Here is a 21,584-nt window from a genome sequence, read left to right on the forward strand (position 1 = left end):
ATGTGAGTCATGTTCCGCCCCTTCAGTCTCATTTGATTGGCAAAGACGAGTGACGGACACGATAGACAACCAATAAGCAGGTAGTTGCGTACAAAGTAGGCGGGGCTACATGAACATGACGGTTACAGTGAAACTTTAGGAAACGAAATCTAAAGTGAACGTTAATTTATTTAATTTAAGAAGTGTTTTCCTTTATAACAGCCCTTAAACCAAGGAAAAATAAGAATACAACTGTGTTGTTTTGTATTATAGAAGGATATGATTTATATTTGAAAAAGGCCTAATCATTTTATGCATTTACTATTATGTATTGCTATTTATTTAATATTTTGATGTCTTATTCGTCTTTTAATTGTTAACTTTTTGTATGTATCTGTACTGCAAGTTTAATTTGAATATATTTTTATTTTGTATTTAATTTGCACAAATATCTCATGGATTAATAGACCCATTAGCAATCCATTGCAATTGTTTCTAATGCAGAAAATTGGTGTAAATGTTAGATTTATAAATCAGCTGAGAAAAAAATTGGAAACAAAGGACAAGAAGTGTCATGTCTTCCTCCCCCTTTCTTTCTATTGGCTTATGTCTATACCCATAACCCTCACACACACACACACACACACACACACACACACACACACACACACACACACACACACACACACACACACACACACACACACACTGCAGATAAAGATGAAAGATGAAAGATTCAACTTTATTGTCATTGCACAGAGTACAAGTACTAGGACAACGAAATGCGGTCTCTTCATTTGACCCATCCTAGTGTTAGGAGCAGTGGGCTGCCATTATGTACGGCGCCCGGGGAGCAGTGTAGGTAACCAGTGTCTTGCTCAGGGACACCACAGCGCAACAGGATGCACTGCACTCTGGAAATGCCCACTTTTTTTTTTTGTGTGTCAAACCCTGATTTTATCTCAGGGACCATCATGCAAATATTGTCTTCCTGGCCTGGATGATTTTCATATGTGCTTTTCGGCTCAGACAATAATAGTGACCTACACATAACTATCAGAATCAGAAATACTTTATCTATCCCAAGCTGGGAAAATGTGTTTGTTGCAGCAGCCAGTACAAATAAGGCAATGAAATGGAATATTAAATCAGTATAATGTATGAAGGTGTGAAGGTGTGCATGTTAAGTCCAGTTTTCAGAGAGGCTATGGAGCAGTGAGTTGTCTACCAGCCAGGGGAGTTATTGTACAGAGTTATTGCAGTAGGCAGGAATGTTCTCCTGTACCTGTCCTTGTGACAGCGGAGATGGAGCATTCTGTTGAGAAGGAGCTCCGCTGTCTGTCCAGCTGCAGGTGGAGAGGGTGGGTGGGGTTATCCATGATGGACAACAGTTTGTTGAGAGTCCTCCTCTCCACCACAGCTTCAAAATTGTCCAGTTTGATGCCGATGACCGAGCCAGCTTTCCTGATCAGTTTATTGATTCTACTGGTGTCTCCAGCTCTGATGCTGCAGTCAATGACCATCTCTCTGGTCTCGGCCACATTCAGAAGCAGATGGTTTCTTCCAGTCCAGTCCACAAAATCCTCCACCAGCTCTCTGTACTCCTCCTCCCATCCATCTCTTATACACCCTACCACTGCAGAGTCATCCGAACATTTCCGCAGGTGGCATGACTCTGAGTTGTATTGAAAGTCAGGTGTATAAGGTGAACAGGAAAAGGAGACAGCACAGTCCCCTGTGGGGCTCCTGTACTACCAACCACCACATCAGACAGAACACTGCCCAGCCGGACATACTGTGGCCTGTCTGTGAGGTAGTTGGTGATCCAGGAGATGGTGGACGCGTCTACCCTCATAGCCTGCAGCTTGTCACTCAGAAGTCGTGGCTGGATCGTGTTGAATGCACTGGAGAAATCAAAGAGGGTGATGCTCACAGTGCATCCCGATAAGTCCAGGTACGAGTGAGCACGCTGCAGCAGATACTGGCATCGTCCACCCCAAAGCGAGGCTGGTAGGCAAATTGCAGAGGGTCTAGAAATGATTTCACCCGTGGTGTGAGATGGGACAAGACCAGTCTCTCAAGCACCTTCATCACATGAGATGTGAGAGCTTCTGGCCAATAGTCATTGAGCCCAGAAGGAGTCATCTTTTTAGGGACAGGAACAACGCAGGACATCTTCCACAGCACCGGGATGGTCTCCAGGTGCAGGCTCAGGTTGAACAGGTGTTGAAGAACAGGGGACAGCTGGCTGGCGCAGGTCTTCAGAACCCTGGGGCTGGTGCCCTCAGGGCCTGCAGATTTGCCTAGGTGTAGTTTCTCCAACTGTCTCTTCCCCTGGCCTGTGGTTACAGTGAGGCGGAGGAGGGGATTTGATGTCACAGTAGCAGAGAGGCACGTCAGGGGTGAGGAGGTAGAGTTCAGAGTGCTCAGCAGGGGGGATAGTGGCAAGGAGAGCAGTGTTGACAGAATGCATTCTTTGTAATAGCATATAAAAGGACCAGAGTGTTGTTGTCTTTTGTAGGAAGAGTTTTGTCCATATGTTAAAAGATGAAAATAAATGTGCAACAACTCACAAAAACAGTTTTAGCGTTTCCTCTTCCACGTGTGTAGAAAAACAAATATGATCCCGCATTAGAGACACAGAGCGTAAAACTGAACAAGTCAGCAGTGGTGAAATGAAGTATATTTACTCAAGTACTGTACTTAAAGAAGACATACTGTGTTCATTTAAAGGGTCATACATGTATTGTGTGCCTCTACTGTCTCCATGCTTCATAAATGTTCAAAAAGCAATTTATTTTTCTCATACTGACTGCAGCACGCAGCACCTCTTAACACCCTCTGTCTGAAACCAGAGCCCAGTCTGCTCTGATTGGTTAGCTCTGTTGTGATTGATCAATTGCTAAGTGAAGAATGTGTTGGAGCGCTAGTCAAGAGAAGCGCCGGTGTAATGTAATGATGTTCTGGAAGTAAACAATGGAGTTCAATGAAGTCATTTCAGGTGAGAGGGTTGGGGGAGTCTGTGGGAGAGAATCTTTGCATGCATTCAAACATATATAACATACTAAGGTAAGGAAGGGTAAACCCCAACAAGTCCAATATCTGTATGTTTTTACCACTGAAAGTGTGCAAAACTATATGGAATTTAGTAGGCAACACGTGTGTAATGGTATTTATGTGTTTAGAAAGTAAACCTGGTGGATCACTTATATATTTCCCCTACAGCTATTCATATAGGTGTGAACGCTTAGGAGGCGTGTTTCTCCAGCAGTGTGTTGGTGCGATGAACACATGACACAGGTCACGCTCACACCTTATTAATGCTCTGTGATTGTGTGGGTGGTTCCTAGAAAACAGAGTTAACACATCATGCCATGAGAAAACACAACGTGCCAGCAGAGGCTCCGGATAATTCAATTAGATTTAAAAATGTAAAACACTGTCCCCACAATATAGATTGATGTAGGATGTAGGCCTATAGGACGAGAAAGTATATACGACAACAACGGTAAACGTCTTAAAAATCAGCCAAATATTTAGTTTTTGTCAAATATCTTGGCTTTTTAATGACTGCTTTTAATGTATTTACAATATGATTCTGTTGCACTGGTCTTAATGTTTTGAGCACTTTGAATTGCCTAATTGAAATGTGCTTTATTAATAAACTTGCCTTGCCTTACAGTAAATTTAAGATATCTACACTTCACTTCTTGTGTGTGTGTGTGTGTGTGTGTGTGTGTGTGTGTGTGTGTGTGTGTGTGACCCAATTATCGTTCCTTTTTTTTTAAGTATCCTCTTCCTCTCTAAGTTATTTTAGGTTTGCCATGCTAAATATTTATACACAACTGCAGCTGTATTAGATATTTGCTGCTTTTGTTTGGAATTCATCACAACTTTGTCCCCTTCAAGATGGAAATCCCCTTCCTTTCAGACGCCATGTCGTGTGGAATCCAGCAGGGGGCGCCAACGCATTACAAACATGCCTGCTGTAAATCCTTCCCTCTGGGTAATCATACTCAGAGACTCTTTATGATTTGTGTCTTGTTTATTTCTTAAAAACGTTTGGTTATTCACAGTATAAGAAAATGTACTGGGCTGGGTTGAAAAAAGCACATAAAAGCTACACATTTGATTAAATGGTAATGATTTAAGGACGATAACTGAAATATGTCAAGAATTGTCGGATTTTTTTCAGATTTCTATACTTAATCAAACGCTTATATAAGAATTTCCAACTCTATTGTCTTTTATTAAATGTATAAACATGCAAGAGACATGTTGTGTTATGTTATTTATCATTTTGACCACTTTAAATGCATATAATAGCAACATATAGGCTTATATTTAGGTTAATATGAAGGCCTTTAAGAGTTGTCAGATTTGTCCCATACAAATAATGATAATAATCCAAAATTGAGAATCAATTGTAAAAAAAACGTGCAATTCATATTATGTGTTGTCCTACTCAGACCTGTTGTAAACATTATAATCTGTTTTGTTTACTTTATAATTATTTTATATATTTATTTGTTTGTTTTTTAATTATCATTATAATGTATTTTTTGTTTCGCCCGTTTAGTCTTGAACGTTTTTTCTTTTGTATTTTATAATTCTTTACAGTTTTAAAATATTTCGTGCCAACCCAAATGGCTGTATCATGAGCGGAAAAATAATAACATTTTTCTTCCATTTCGTCCTAACATTGAAATACGTGAGAATAAAGGAGGAGGAGGAGGAGGAGGAGGAGGAGGAGGGGGGCGTCTCTCTGGGAATCGTGGGGAAAAAAGCAGGAGAAGTAGACGGAGGAAACGCAGACCTCAGATCAGCCTGCCTCCCCTCACCGCCCGCCTTTCTGCTCAGAGCCTCCGCAGACAAACCGACCCTGGATCAGCTCACCGGGGCTCCCTCACACAACCAACCGGGGACTCGGAGAGCAGAGGAAACGGTGTTCGTCCGCAGCCAAGAAGACACATCCAGAGCAGACCACGGTGCGATAAGAAGGGACTGGAAACCAAGGAACAACAGAGGGGTTCATTACTAACAAAAAAAACATATTAATTTATCGACGAAGAGGAGGAAAAACGACTGCTTTGCTTCGCTTAAGGAGAAGTATCCCGCTAAGCTAATTCCCAACGTTTTCTATCTTTGGCAACGGTGCTACATTTATAAAGGGAGCTAGCGGAATGTAATGCTAGCATGCTAGTTAGCTAGCTAATTAGCTTGTCAGGCATCCAAGAGTAAGACGTGTGATCATTTATTCAAAAATAGGTCACGTCGTTTTAAAAAAAAATACTATTTTTCTACTTCTTGCGAAAGAGGCATAATGTTCAGCATTGAAGTTGGGAATTAAAAAAAAAGAACCAGCTGCTTATTATTAATGTGAATTAGGGGGATCCATTGTGATTATATCAAGGTATAGAAATACACATTTGTTTTTTTTTTGACTGGAGGACTGTCTTGCCGTCCAATGTTAATGTCGACCGACGTTGCTTCTATAATGCTGCCCGTAAGTCGGGGGATAATGGAGAGAGACATTGATACAGCAGCCGGGACCCTCGCTAACACGGCCGGGGGTCCAGCAGCTGCAGCTTCTGTCCGGGGGATGAAGCGAGGAGACCCGGAGCCCGACGCTCAGACAGCCGCTGCCCTGACGGACTTAGTCGGGGCGGAGTGCAAAAGACCCAGGATAGACGGCACCAGCGGGGCTGTCGTTGGCGACATCGGACAGGTAAGAGTTTCATTGTTTAGCTTCCATGTGTGCATTTATTCTACCAAAGTATCCTCTACCCTCCCCTTTCCCCTTCTCCAGTGAAAGCTTTTGTTCCCAGGCATCAGCATGGCAGTGATGATAATGTTTTGACAGCCCCCCCCCCACCCACCTTTTCTTTTCCCCACTCATCAACAACGTAATCATGCATCATTGCAGCAAATGGAAAATCCTTTAATTGTGATAGATTCTGAATTACACACGTAGAAAGTGTGATGCTGCAGCTGCAAGAAGCCAGACAAAGGTAATATGATACAGGCTCCATTGCTATGACAGATCATTCATCATGCCTGTCTTCCAGAAAGTAGCCCCTCTCCTTCTCTTAGTGTATTCCTTTTATTGTTATGTATGAAATCACCCAGACTTGTGATGATAATCCACAGTGCCTTTGAATCTATCTATCTACCACCCCCCCCCCCCCCCTTCCTTGATTGTAGCTAGGTGTTAAAAAAGAGAGGCAGACATGGATTGGGGGAGGGGTCACCCCCAGTGAAAGACAAAGAACAGAGCCTTTTTGGGGACGGGGGATCTAGGGGGGCCCTCCTTAACACAGGTCTCCCTTGCTTTCATGACTCGACTGCTGAGGCAGCATCAACCGCCTCCACCGTACGAATCCGTGTGTGTTACAGTAAAACCCGTCCACAGCTTTTTATTCCTCACACATGCATCATTCCTACACCCACACATGCTTTCAAGTGTCCATAATCCAGCAGCACGAGGGGGAACATTTTAGCTGACGTTTGGTGTTTCTTAGTGCAGGGAAACGGCGCTTACAGTAGAGGAAGGGCACGGTTTGAGGTCATCCGCAGGTAATTGAATCCAGAGGGAACTGGTGAAATACTTTTAATTGGCTGTGAGGCTGACCTACTGCAATGACACAAAAAAAGAGGGTGCCTTGTATAATGCTCCGCTTTGGACGGATGCTGATGATGGGGAAAGGCTACAGCCCGCCAGCAAAGACGATGTGACAATGAGCAGCGTGGCGCGGGGAGGGATCTCGCTGCCCATCAGCTGTATTGATCGCCGGGGCATCGGGGGGTCAGGGTGGAAATATGAGGGGGAGGACTGTGCAAGGGAGGGAGGGACATAGTTGATGGATGGAAGGTGATGCTCATAAGAGAAAAGGGGGGGATGAGGTGCAGGACAAAGAGGACCATATTTGGGTTTATTGTTGAAAAGAAATGGACTCAGACATATGGCCTTGAGGGAGGGCGCTGCAGGATTTGGAAAAAGTAATTGTGATGATTATAAATGATATTGCAATTTAAATTTCATCTGTGATATTAGAAAGAATGATTGTTTTTGAAACTGAACCACTTTTATCAAGTCTGTAGAATACTGGGATGGATTTCTATCAAGGAGATAGGGGACAAGAAAAAGGGATTCAGAGGGATTACTTTACTTTGCATCCATCAGTGAGCGTGATAAAGGAAGAAGGGGAAGTGATGGATGGCGGGCATGACACCATCAGTTGACTGGGGGGGAGAGACATAGGCTCTGAGTGATGAATGGTGGAATAACACTTAAAGCAAAAGGGTAAATAAAATAGAAAATGACATTGAGGGGCTAATGCAGTCACATGGAAATCTCTCGCTGCTTGTTCGAGATGAGGAAGAGGGGTTCACGGGGGAGAAGTGGTTTCTTGGGCGATTGTGAGGTATTGTTGTGAACCAACAATGAGAGTTTCATCGGTTTGATCCCCAGATGTTGAAATGTCCTTGGGAAAGACACTTAACCCCGAGTTGCTCCCTGAGGCATTTCAGTGTATGTAAGGCGCTTTGGATAAAATCATGGGCTAAGTAACATGTAATGTAAAAAGGGAGGCCCCTTTAGCATGCAACCCAACAATATAGTGGTGCAGGGATGACGTCTTTTTTTAGGTAGCTTTGCAAGGTCTTCCTCAGCAAAAAGCAAATGGGATTTTTCCATTGGATCTTTGAATATTGTCGAAAATAAGATCTTTGGCAAACACATGTTTATGATACTTACACATTTCATTCAGCAGGATACTTTTAACAACACCTTTAAGATTTTAGAAGAACTATAATCTCCAAAAGTAAAAAGCTAACCTTAGGCTATAAATGACATCACAGTCACATGACTCCTGGTCACCAACGCTAAGCTAAAGGTGGCTAACGTTCGGCATGATGACGTATCACAGACCTTATTTCAGGTAGCTAACCGAAAGCACATTTACAAAACCTTAGGCTTTGTGACAGGTTAACCTGAAGTGCTGAAATGCTAACTCATTCCCGTGTTTTAAGACTCATTCCTGCTCCACTCTTATTACCATACTATCCCCATTGAGAGCTGCAGGCAGCAGATTGCCGACCTTCCTCTCTGACTGTAAATCAGGACTGTAATAATAAATGAGAGCAGCCTCCTCCCCCTTTTGTTGCTCCTGCCTCATACAAACCGCAGACCCCCCCCCCTCCACACACACCCCCGTACCCTCTAGCTGTCCTCTGATTTCTCCCCCAAGCATTTTTCCAGATTGCTAATTGACTCCTGGTTCACAGGCTTTTTAGTGATGTAAACCCCTCCCCCCTTCCACTCTTTCGCTCTACTGTCCCATCTATCCCCCCCCCCCCCCTCTTGTGCCATCTTTGATTATCTTCCCCCTTTCAATCCAATCAAGTAGAGCTGAAAGATGTGGAGAAAAAAAGCCTGATTGCGACTGATATTTTGATTACGATATTGGAAGGGTGGATAATTTATGCATTCATTTCACTTTTTGATGTTTGAATGGTCATCATTGAAGAGGATCTGTACCAAAAAGAAGGTTGTTTTGTTAAAGGTGCCGTAGAATGGAAAACTGTGTTTACCTCGGCACAGCTGAATAAGGAGAGTTCGGTACATTGAACTGACATACCGTGAACCTCAAACACCATTGTCTCCTCCTTCACGTGCAAATCCTGAATATGCATATCACAGCGGTAAAACGGGCGAATTACAATAATCCCTGTGTGTGACGTCACACACGGTAGTCCAACCCCAACGTTTGCATTCACCAGCTGCTGGAAACACTAACGCTAACCCTCACCGCTCCGTAACGTTCAGTTTGTTTCATTCTAGGACCAAATCATAGGGTTGTAAATGGGTCTGTAAAACCGCATCTGGACATTTTTTGGATCAACCAAAGTTATATACCTTCTTTGTAGACATAATAGAGAACAATTTGAAAGACCAGATAGATGCTTTCTATGGCACCTTTAAGTCTATGGTATAGTATTTGTAGTTGGGGTTACATCTGCTGCTTCATTCAGATATTTTCTCATATTCTGCCTTTTTAAAGAGGCCGTAATGTGCTTTGTGTGGCTCCCTTTCCTGTAGTGTGTTATATAGGTTTGTGTGCACGTAAATGGTCTGCAAAAGCTAAAAACTTTCAGATCATAGAGACATCACTATGTTACACTCACCCTTCTATAAGCTAGCACTCCAACACATTGTACATGACTGGCTATCAGACACAATCCAACACAACACAACACAACAGAACTGGCCTGCTAACCAATCAGAGCAGACTGGGCTCTGGTTTCAGACAGAGGGGGAAAAGAGGTGCTGCAGCACAGGCAGTCTGAGAAGAATAAGGAGCTTTTTGAACAGTAGAGGCATAAAATGTGAACCTGAAGATGAGCATCATACGGCTCCTTTAAGAAATATTGAGCTTCTTTCGATTTTAATGCTTCCGTCACCCCCCCCCCCCCCAGATCCACCTCTGTGTCATCTGTTGTTTTCCTTCCTCGTCTCCTTCCTGTCTCCTCCTATCTCTTTTTATTTTTATCCGTCTCTCCGTAGTATTGATGCTTGCCCTGGAGGCAGCAACGCGGTCCACTCTGTGTACAGTTTATAACTCCCTCTCTCTCGGAGAGCCGATTTGTCCTATCGTTGGCAGTAAAGAGGCTTTGTGTCGCGCTAACGAGATCAAAGCTCATTTCGGAGAGGGCATTAAGCAGACTGATCGCTTTAACGGGCCAGAGTGAAGGTGGGGGGGGGGGGGGCTCAGAAGGGGTTGATATGAATGGACGGATCACTGAGATTATTATACTAGGAGTGAGTTTAGGTTTCAGAAAGCTCAACATAATCACTTTTCAAAAACATTTGAGCCGTGTTGAACACTTGAGTGAACTTGTTTTCTGCCTAGTAACCAAATGAGAAATGAAGTCCGTCATTTTATTCCATTGGTTGCAATGGGGAAAAAAATGGTCTGACTTTTAACTCCTTAATTCTAGTTTTCTATATTAAAATACTGATTTAATTTGGGAGGAAATTTCCGTTTGACAGTTATTCCATTTTAGAATAAAATACAATAAAAATTATTGAAATAAAAAATGTGTAAAAAAAAGTAAAATAAAATACAAATATTTATAGTAAAACATTTGCATATTGTTCAATAAATAACAACAATAAAGCTATAGATGTATGTATATTACAAAATAAACAGTGGTTTTTAGTATTAATAAAGATATTTAGGCTGGTTTGCACTCGTAAAAAAGTAAATGGCAACCAGAATGTTTTTACAGTAGAGTGTACAAAACTTAATTCACTTGGATATCTTGTTTAGATTTGAACATCATACAGTAAATAGAAGCATTTGCAAAGTTACAAAGGAATTATCGTAGTCATTGAGTGTCGTACATCAACATAAAATGCTGCTTGTACTCATAGAGCCTGATAAGCCCAGTTGTGTATCACCTGTCTAACTGTGTCCTAATAACCCTTCAGAAGTTAGCCGCCTGCATTATTCACAGAAAGGAGAGAAGTCTCTGCAGACGCTTAATATTCCTGCAGAGCCTCTACTAATGTGTGTTAATATTTACTACAGTGGTTCGTACGCGATGCTAGCTAGCTCTCGCTGCTGTTTAATGATTGCTGTTAAACTTTGAGCCGAGGAGTCACCCTTGACTTTTGAACTGGCAACGATAAGCTAATAATTCCTCACACACAGTTTGCTCAACTCCTATGTTCTCTGTGTTCTTCCTGTGGACACCGTGTTCAGTCCCAGTCAACCTGCGTTATTGTGCAAAAATCACGAGTCTTGTAATGTAATTAAGTACATTTACTCAAGAACTGTACTTACATGGATGTACTTTACTGTAGTACTCTCATTCTATGCTACTATACTAGATTTTGGAAGCTGACTTTGTACGTTGTACTCCACTACATTTGTCACAGAGCTTTAGTTACTTCCTAATATATGTTAAAATATCCATCAGCAGTATATGAAGTCATTATAATGAGCTGTTTCTTAGCAGCTGGGAAGAACAAATGGATGCATAAATAATCAAAATCCAGTCATTTAATTTATAGGAATCTGAAATGGACCATAAAGCATAACAAGAACTTTTACTTTTGGTACTTTAAGTGTGTTTTGATGTCTATATATTTGCACTTAAGCAGGATTTTTGAAGGACATTTTCTTGTGTCAGAGTATTATTTGTCATCTCTACTTTGACTGAAGATAAACAGACAATGAGAAAGAGCACCCTTCTTAAAAACAAGAAAACAGACCCTCTCTCTGCTTCTGTACTCTTGTAAAGCATTCCCTTAACATGACACTCCCATGTTAACTCTCCCTTTATGGTCATCATGTCACCACTCCCCCACCCTCACCCGACATGCTTACTCCCCCCTCCCTCCCCCACGGCTGCCCCCAAACTGTCACATGTGCTGCCATCTCCCACACGCAGAGCGAAATGTCAATTCAGTGTTTCCCTTGCATGGGGTCAGCTGTGATGGCTGTGTTGTCACAGCTGCCACCGGGTCATGAATCATGAAAAATTCAGTTGTGAAATATTCCTGAGTTTGTGTGTTTGTGTTTGTCTTCAGCAGACATGTGTCATAGAGTGGTGCAGGGATGGAGGTTTTGTGTTGCATACAAAGAGCATTTTTGAAAAAGAAAACAATGGGATTTTTTCATTGGCTTTTGGATTATTGCAGAAAATAAGCTATGTGGCTAGCACACGTTTATGACACTTACACAGTTTTGTTCTGCAGGATAATGTCCTTATATTAACACCACTTCATGATTGTGAAGCGTAAATGCAATCACCAGAAGTAAAAAGCTAACGTTAGCTTATAAAGGAACGGTCACATGACTTCACGTCTCCACCGCTAAGCTAAAGGTGGCTAATGTTGGGCTATAAAGGAACTACAACACGGTCACATGACTTCACCTCTCCACCGCTAAGCTAAAGGCGGCTAATGTTGGGCTATAAAGGAACTACAACACGGTCACATGACTTCACGTCTCCACCGCTAAGCTAAAGGTGGCTAATGTTGGGCTATAAAGGAACTACAGCACGGTCACATGACTTCACGTCTCCACCGCTAAGCTAAAGGTGGCTAATGTTGGGCTATAATGGAACTACAACACGGTCACATGACTTCACGTCTCCACCGCTAAGCTAAAAGCGCAGAATGTTCGTACTGACGGCCCTAAAAAAGTGACTTGGAGACGAAGGAACCCGGAATAGCTCAAATGCTAAATCATTTCTGAGTATCAGGGCTCATTCCTGCAGCTTTCTATAAAGGAACTACAGCACGGTCACATGAAGGCGGCTAATGTTCAGCATGATGCCGCGTAGTCGTCTCATGTAGACACTTGTTAGCAACCGCTGTTTTTAGGACACAGAGAAGCTTCAGACATTTAACAGTGGGGTTTATACTGACTTATTTCATGACTTCTAACCCAAAACACATTAAAAACAACCCGTGACTTTGAGACGGAACCCAGCTAAAAAAAGGTGACTCATTTCCGCACCACTCGATTGGAAAGTCGCTCTGGACCTCGAATGTCTACTCCTATAAAAGCAGCTGTGAACCGCTCCTCGCAGCCTTTACAAGTGAATTAACTTTGCTATCCACGCTTGCAAACTGTAATGTCTTTGTTCCAGAAACTTTATAACACAATGCCGACGGAGCAGAGATGAATGCCTGCTGCGGGAATGTAAACAGCTCTGCAGACACACAGACACACACACACAAACACACACACACTGCTGCAGGTCATCGGTTGTTATTAGCAGTCAGAGTGAAGCCATCGATAAATCCACCCAGCGAAAAGCCCCCGGGCCACGTGTTCTGTCGGCGTCAGATTGGAAAACTTGTATCCCATCAGAGGTGTCTAACTCCCACTCTTTTAGAGAAGGACATAAATGCCAACAACAAGTAAATTGGTTGGTGTAGCGTTCCCATTCTGTGGCTACACTTCGCTCTGAAAATGGTTCTGTGGAATAAGCCTTCAGCATGAGAGGGAACTGCACTTCGTCTTCGCTCTCTCCCCTTCCCTCCTTTGTGTTTTCTTTCCCTGTCATTACATCGCCGCATATCGCCCTATCTCCGTTGCATTTGTCATTTCGAACCTCATCATTTTGGCTTTGATACCTTTTTTTGGGAGCGTATCGCTTTCACATCCATCACTCTGTCCCGTGCCCTTCGGCCTGCTCTGCTCATTCTCTCCGCATCAGTTTCTGCGTTTTTATGGCGGCTCTGTTTGATCCTCATTACCAGTTTTCATATCCATTCCCCCCCCCATAGTGATTTACTGACTGAGTTTTGCGGCTGCTGATAATAAGAGATTGCCAAGAATGTCGTGTGAACTTGACAGATGATTGACTCTCAGATATTTCGATGTAAGCGAGGAAGTAGTTTGACCTAATTCTGGCTCTTAGATCTCCATCCCTCCTTCTGTTTAGTGGTTTGTTGGTATTATTATGCTAATTAGGTATTCATATGTACAGTCAAGTTGCAAGAAAACTGAGTTAGCTAAAGAGGCAGGGCAGTGCAAAGCTTATAAAACAAACAGCTCTCCCGTGGGTTATCCGATTAGATTGTTTTTGATCACATCTAATGACGTAATAACTCCTAACTTTATGATGAACAAGTTTTAAAGCGAGGTAAGAACTTAAGGTCATGCACAGGAGCTGAAATAAAAATAAAATACCAGAAAATATAAATAAACAGAGCAAAAAATCCCAATTCAATTAACCTTAACCTTTTATAAAATGCCTTTTATATTCAGTTTGTATTCTAGATATTCGGTTGGTAAGCTGAACTGATGAAAGTCAGTGTTAGAATTGGGTTTGGCATGAGTGTGTGTAACTAAAATGTTGTAAAGCTTTTATTTGCATTGTTTAAAAGTAATAGTTCTTCCATATTTCTTCCTCAGAGCCTCGGTAAACTGTGACTGGTAGCAGGTGTTAGATCTCCTACATTTGGTGATAGGATTGGTGATAAACTGGGCCCAGTCCACCTCCTCAGGCTGTTCAGTTAGGGTCCAATGGATGCCTGCAGCAGCCCCCTTAATTACCCAGCTCCCCCTCTTTCTCCCCCCCCCCCCCCTGTCCCCCCTCCCCTCCCCTCACCATCTGTTGACCTCATGTCATTTGGCCTTCCTCCCCTCACTGCTGCCTCTTTTTCCTCTCCTTCTCTTACCCGTTAGCTCTGGCAACTTTCTCCTAAAATAGCAAGTTACGCGCACACACACACACACACACACACACACACACACACACACACACACACACACACACACACACAAGAGAGTGGGTGAAAATAAACAAGAGCGACGCCCTTTTAGTTTTCCACTCCGCGAAGTTTGCGACATATAAAGTGTGTGTGTTTATATGTGTGTGTGTGACTGTGCTTTAAGCTGATCCCGTCTGAAACCCTCACTGTCAGCCCGCCGGCGCCTTCAAAGGCTCCCAAACTATATGGAATTAACTTAATGGAAACTTGCAGGAAAAGCGAGCTTTTAGCGCGGACAGGCTTAGCGCTGCGTGCCATGTTCGCTCTCCGTAAAAAAAAGCAGCATGGCCGGCGTAAAGGGCTGCCTTTTGTTCCCGTTTCAAGGCATGTAATATAGTTGAGAAAGCAGTGCCATGGGGCAGGGGAATGTGTGCTTTACTTTGGGTAAACACGAGACTCTCTGAAAACTAGGTATCAAGTTCAGACCCCCGATCCCTTCCCCCACCCTGTTAAGAAAATATAAATCACACGGCATTCCTCGCTTATGACTCATTGTCTCCGTTCGCTTTTTGATTTTGCTCCCCTTCTCCTTGGCTTTGGTCGTCTTGTTCTTCGCATTCCTCCCCACCGCCTTCTCTGTCTTTGCTTTGATTTTTTTTTTATTCCTTTCTCTTCTTGTCCTACCCCCATCCATCCACCCTTTTCCATCCTCCCTCCTCCCTCTCTTCTTGCAGACAGATTGATTCCAGATGTTTATACCCTCCTCCTCCCTCCTCTTCTTCTTCTTTTACGTAAACTCCTCCCTCCTTTTTCTCCCTTTCTTCCTTTCCACTTTATCCACTGTAGAACCTCTCTATAATTTGACCGTCTGGGTATAATTTTGGTTTTGGACTTTACAGTTTCCCTCCCAGTTCGTGCAGTAAATGCAGCGTCTTTACTACGACTGCAAAAGCGACAAAAACACAGAATTTAAACTCTTTGATCGCCTGACTTTGTGCGTATTTTGTCGTAGTAGAAGCAGCTTTTAGTTATGCTTCTGACGCCTGCTCTAACCCTGAGTTTTAAAGGCTTAAAACCTTTCTTTTGACCAATTATTTCCTTTAAAATCTATTTATTTGTACACTTATGCACCTCTTGCAGCTTCAACTCTGTTTACGATTTGGATAGTTAGCAACCTATCTCTTTTATGACTCATCTTCTGTTGTGTAAAGCACTTTGAATTGCCCGTGTGTGTGAAATGTGCTGCATAAACGTTATACTTTCACACATTTTCTCAGCTGATTCCTCGGCCCTAACTCCACTTTTTGGTGCATTAAATCCGATTGAAATGCAGCGAGTGTCGGACCCCCAACATGCAACTTTTTTCAGCTTAAAAAAGGAAGACTTTTCTCATTCCCGTTGACATTGCCCATGGCTTCCTCGAGATCCTGCTCTAAACTCCCGTCTCGTTCTACCTTTCCATCTGCTGGGCTTTTTTACTCCCTCAGTATTTCGCTGAATATAAGCCTGTCCATCCACCCCCCCCCCCTCTTTCTGTAATTGCGGCACACCAAGGAGAGTGTTCCCCCTGGGGACGAGGCACGAGGGGGAAATTGGTTCCAGATGAAACAGGAAGTGGAGAGTGGAGACAAAGAAAGGGCTGTTTCAGTCATGGGGGGGGTAAAAAAAGAGGACGGCCCGGCGGGTTCAGGACGCAAATACACACGTGGAGTCAAAACGTATTGCATCAAAAGAAAATAACTTTACCATTTGTACTTATTCTTTACATTGTCTCATTCTTTCACTCAGCTCTGTCTAGACACTCCCTCATTTATCCGCACGTCATCCCACATCTGTTTTTGCTTTAGGAAAACACATGTCCAAGTCAGAGTCTCTTAGAATTTGAGTTTTTGCGAGTTTCTTTGGTGTAAAACCTGAACCGACTGCATGTCAAATTGAATTTATATTCCAAAAGGCTCCTTAATACAGTTTTATATTATATTTTATATGTAGTCTGCAAAGGCTCCAATCCCACAATCCCCACCTGCCTGAAACGCCTCCATTGGACTTCTTTGTTTACCTTCTGTACATAGTGACATCACTAAAACAACGCTTCTACTGGCTAGCGCTCCAACACATTGTAGGTCAAAGGCTAAGGGGCGGGACATCTCTAAGCTGTAGATCAATCAAAACAGAGTCGGCCAGTTAGCCAATCAGAGCAGACTAGGCTCTGGTTTCAGATAGAGGGTGAAAAGAGGAGCTGCGGCACAGGCAGTATGAGAAAAATAAAGAGCTTTTTGAACATTAAAGCATGGAGACATGACACAGAAAGTACAAATATGAACGTGGAAATGAGCAGAATGTCCTCTTTAAACATTTGAACTTAGTTTGTATGAGTCTGAATCATGGGGGTCTTAGTCTTTGTTGATGAGGCAACAAAGACGTTGTGTTTCTAAATCCAGCCCTGCTTTGATTTTTGTTTGTCTGTAAACAGTGTGTCAGTGTGTATGCCCCCCCCCCGTCCCCCGTCTCAGACCCTCACCCTCCGTCGGCTGCCGGGACCAGGAAGTGATTTCCTCAGGGGGTCAGCTCCCGGGTCAGGGTCGAAAGGTTAACTCTGTTGACACTCTTCAGAAGCCAAATGCTCTCATTACGGCGGCCCACTCTCAAGCTGTTTGCTGAGTCAGGCTGGAGGGGAGGCAGATTTGAGACATTTCTTTCTGCTTTAACGAAAATATCAGCAGCTCTAAGGGACTGCCACCCCATCCCCCAACCAAAAAAACACACATGCATCTTTCTTGTACTCCCTCCCCCCCTTTTCCCCATGTGAGACTGGAGGGGAGAAAGCATGAGTCTCACCAGGCGGTCATGTTCTCTGTGAGAGGCGCGCCAGCAGCTACACTAGTGCCATCTCTCTCTGTTAGATAGAACCAGGCCTTGTCCTCTGTGGCGTCTGCAGACAGACCGTTTATACTCTTTTCTTGCCTCCTGTTGGATCGTTTAGGACAAAAGGAACAGAATTGTCCCATTTCATTCTGAAGAGTGCTGACGGCTCTCTGCTGCTCCCTGTAGATGAGAGCAACACATCCGGGTACTTTCCCCCTACGTCATGGCCAGGCCCCTTTTATGGGTAAACACATTTACCAATCACCTAAAAAAATGTAGAATAATGCTCCTTATTGGGGAGATTTCATTTAAATCAACAGAGGATCGATGTCCTGTCAGTCTGCCGGTGAACGAGGCAGCAGCACAACACTGAAACTGGGATTTCCTTGGCTTATCAGTGTTTTGTAAATGTCAATAAAGTCTTCACTTCTTTGCCATTACAGCTGTTTCCTTTGACTTTAGCCTATTAGCATCATCATGTAGGGTTTTCCGCTTGGCACCGATGCCTTGGTTTCACCAGGACGTGATGTAATGCTGCTCTCATCTATGGATGCTACTCAGCGGGCTAGCTATCACAGTGCCTAGCTTTATGGACTTTGAGGTCAAATGTAAACTTCTTGTGGATATGCAAGAGTTGACCTCACTATTCTACAGCTTATTTAGATTGGAGGAAGACTGTGTTGGAGTTTGGTGTCTTTAATCCTTTGTCTGGAGCCTTTTACGTCCTTAGCTTAGCTTCTCGTAGCCTTCACACTTTTCTACCGTGTCAATAGCTGTTAGCTAAGTTAGCTTCTATGTTCTTTAGGGACTTTTATTGTGTCTTTCTTCCAAACGTGTTGTCCTTCTGTCTCTTGCTGTTGCTTTCAAGACTTTTTTTTATCTCCAGTGAACATTTGTCAGTTTGTAATTCCTCCGAGAGCTCTCCGTCTGTCTTTCTCTGCTGTCAAAATATAATAGTTTCGTTAACTTTCCTCCATTGTTCCCCTCCTCCTCCTCTTTCTCCCCCCTTCCCTTTGTCTTTCCTCTTCACCTAACCCCAAACAATGGCCGCTCTTGTCGGGGCAGCAGGGAGAGAAAATAATAGTTGAAAGAGAGAAGAGAGAGACAGAAATAATCTAATTAAAAGTAATTACAGAGCAATTAACCACAACACTGGGTTCTGGGGCAGGGTCGATGTGGGGTGGGGGGCTGGATTTTGATTGGTTACTATGGCTGGATATTAAAAACTCTTGTAGCGGTTCACCAGTCACGGCATCCACACTCACTGCGGTTAATTTAATTTACTCCTAAGTCTTTTTCCGTCAGGGGAGCGACTTTGTTTTTATTGTTTTGAATTTTATTGTGTAACTAAGCGCCACTTTAAGTTTATCATTCAAAGGATTCAAAGGGTTTATGGTCATGTGCCCTGATAGATCAAGCGTAGTTTGCCTTGAAAATGTGAAGTGTCATCAATGCAACGCACAATCTAACATAAAAGACAAACAAGTGCAACAGACATAGGGATGCAGGTAGTTTGCAGGAAAAGGTTAAACATGTATGTGAAGGTTTATTCATTTATATTGATCTTTTAAAAGCTGAGAGGGAATGTTCTTTAATAATCTTTGATCAATAAGGACGAAAAGCATTCTTAATTTTCTTGTCTGTTTGAAAACAGGCTGCGTCTGAGAGTGCATACACACAGAAATCTAAATGTTTTTGGGACCGTCTCTGGCTGCATCCATTCCACTCATCTTTGTAAAACCTCTCACACCGCTCTCCTCTCTTCTTCTCCTCCTGCAGAACAACGAGCCGCTAAACCCCGGTTTCCATGGATACCCAACTCACAGTCAGGTAAGAGATTAGCGACGGTTCGTAAACCCTCTGTGGCAAAACATTTAAAATCAAACAGTGTCATACAGGCGTGTGGGGTCCCTTCAGATAAGCTATAAAAACAACGACACAAATATTTCTATTGGCGTTTTTACTTGCATTGGATATTTGTTGCACTGTTATATTTTATTTTTAGGATATTTAAAAGGTCTATATGCTGTACCTATATATTTTATTTATTATACTTTTAAATATTTATTCTTAATATATTATATATATATTTAATTTCAATGATTTTTTAAATTTAATTGATTTCTTTTAATTTAATTGTTTTTTTAAAATTTAATTGATTTTCTTAATTTAATTTAATTCTAAAATGGAGAAATTAAACCCAATTTTCCGCGGATAGAAATATAATTTAAATAAATATATTATAAATATTCAGATAGTGTTTTTATGCTAGTGTTAAAGCCTCCTTCAAACTAAAATAAATACTCTTTATAAGAATGTTTCTTTAGGGATATAGAAGATTTCCAGAAATAGGGTTTCCTTTAAAATTCGAGACATTTTTTCCCCAAAATTAAAACCTCTATACTTTTAGAATCCATCTGTCTTCATCTATTCCTTAAACCGGCTCGGTTACACCCGACATCATTATCTTCCCTCTATGCTTCGCCCTTTGGTAGCATATAAAAGATATCTGCTAGAAGAATTGATGAAAGGACGACTGGTAGCGATTGAGTTCTTCCTAACGCCTGACCCTCGGGAAGAGAAATTAGGCTATCACCTTCTTTAAACTAAGCCCTGCACCCACTCGGTGTTTGCACAATACACTCTCTATCCGCGCGCTTTCTCATCCTCTGCATGCATATTGCTGTGAGTAATGAGCGCCGTATGTGTGCAGCTGACTCTCTTCCTTATCTACCTCCGAGCAGCATAGCAGTGAGCGGCTCAAACAGCTCCTGTGTTTGTGTGTGTGTCTCTCTGAGAGCTTGCATGTGTGTGTGCGTCCCTGGATGGTGTTAGGGATGTGCAGCTCTCTGGCAGTGCCACAGGAGGGGAGTGTTGGTCTGTTCCCCCCAAATCACAACAAGGGAGATTCTTACAACCCCCTCTCATTGTCTTGTTTTTTTTGTTGTTACACGTTCTACTCGGCTTGGTAAAACTTGGGAAAACAGCTCACCAAGGGGGAGAGAGGGAGACTCACAGAGGGAGTCACTGCATTGATCTATTGAAAAACAGTCAGAAATACAAGTACCGTCATGAGAAATAATGGAGATGCGTGAAATTGGACGCCCCAATAATCTGTCTGATGCTTCAAAATGAGGTTTAAACGCTAAAACTACAAAATAAAATATAACTTACTTTTCATTTAGATTTGATTTTACATTTTCAAAGACAAACAGGACAGGAAAGACGGCAATACAGTACAAAGACAATGCTCCCTCACTGAGAGAAACGACAGAGGTATTGGGGGTGGGGGGGGGCGGAATGAGTGTCAATTTATTTAATTCATGCATGCAAATGGCCTTGCAACAGTACATGGTTCACTCTGAACTCTCTGTTGTGATTGGTCAAACACTTACAGATGTCCCGCCCCTTAGCCTATCACGTACAATGTGTTCGATCCGAAGCCAATAGAAGAGTGAGTGTTATGTAGTGATGTCATCATGATACGGAGGTAAACCAAAAGAGGCCAGTGGAGGCGATTCAGGCCGAGGGGGAGTGTGTTATATCTCTAATATCGCAAATGCAATACCAGTCAAAATAAACCAAATAAGTTATTTTTTCACAATCAGAAGGAATCTTCCCACTTTGGGGAACGGTGCAATGTTACACCTAAGGGACAGTGCAGACTCAAGACATCAATATGATTAGTAGAGTTCTAGTCGCATATTGAATAAAGGGTCAGTTACGTAATATATTACACAAAGTATTGCGCCATCACACACGCGATCCAGTCCTGCCTGTTCCCCTGTAAGACAGAAACCTGGGCACAGAACACGTGCGGTACATCTCAACTCATCTGTTAAATTGAACCGCTGCAGCCTTTGTTTAATAAATGATTTAAAAGTCGTCCCTGATCATGTATTCTGCCCTTGAGCTCACACACAGGGAGTTTCCCGGCCGCTGGCTGCTGGTTATCATGCTAATAAGGGGCTAGCCCGGTCCGGTCCGCTCGCCGTGGCTGCAGTACATTAGTCTTGGTGATGCCTGTCTGGTGTTATGTGTGCATGTTTGAGCTGCCTGCAGGCCTGTCTGTGTCAATACGAGTGTGTTAAGTGATGACAGGCTCATGGGGGTCCCTGCTGCTGCACATTTAGAGGTAAATGTTTGTGTGTGAATGGCCACTCTGACCCTGGGGCCATAAAAGTCGGCCTCCTGCTGTCTAGGTCACAGAAATGATCCGGGTAGACAACAAACACACAGAAGCTTCTCACTGCCCTATCACTTCTAAGCAGCAGCAATACTGAATTTACATCAAGTTTCTAGGACTGTTATTAATGATTATATTCAGGTTGGATTCTTCTGTTTGTTATTTCTATAGTTGAATTGATTTATCCTGTCCACAACGGTATTTTTATATTTAAAGAAGTGCTGAATACTATCGTTTGTCCTGGGGGGAAAGTGGGTTTCGTTACAGTTATCAAGTAAAATAAAAACCTGCAATTAAAGATCAAATAAAATAGTTTCA

At 42.7% G+C, this 21,584-nt stretch overlaps 1 protein-coding gene across 3 annotated transcripts in view; it reads left to right on the plus strand.

The window, feature by feature from the left end:
• Positions 1-4,817: 4,817 nt before the first annotated feature.
• Positions 4,818-21,584, plus strand: part of LOC134878142 (RNA binding protein fox-1 homolog 2-like) — a 52,215-nt gene continuing 35,448 nt past the window's right edge. For all 3 annotated transcript variants that reach the window (XM_063903988.1, XM_063903989.1, XM_063903990.1), the window contains exons 1-2: positions 4,818-5,707; positions 18,860-18,910. In XM_063903988.1, the coding sequence (XP_063760058.1) occupies positions 5,447-5,707; positions 18,860-18,910 (312 nt within the window). In that variant the 5' untranslated portion in view covers positions 4,818-5,446. The remainder of the gene's footprint in view (positions 5,708-18,859; positions 18,911-21,584) is intronic.

This window comes from Eleginops maclovinus, chromosome 16 (assembly GCF_036324505.1).
Source record: "Eleginops maclovinus isolate JMC-PN-2008 ecotype Puerto Natales chromosome 16, JC_Emac_rtc_rv5, whole genome shotgun sequence".
Lineage (NCBI taxonomy): Eukaryota > Metazoa > Chordata > Actinopteri > Perciformes > Eleginopidae > Eleginops > Eleginops maclovinus.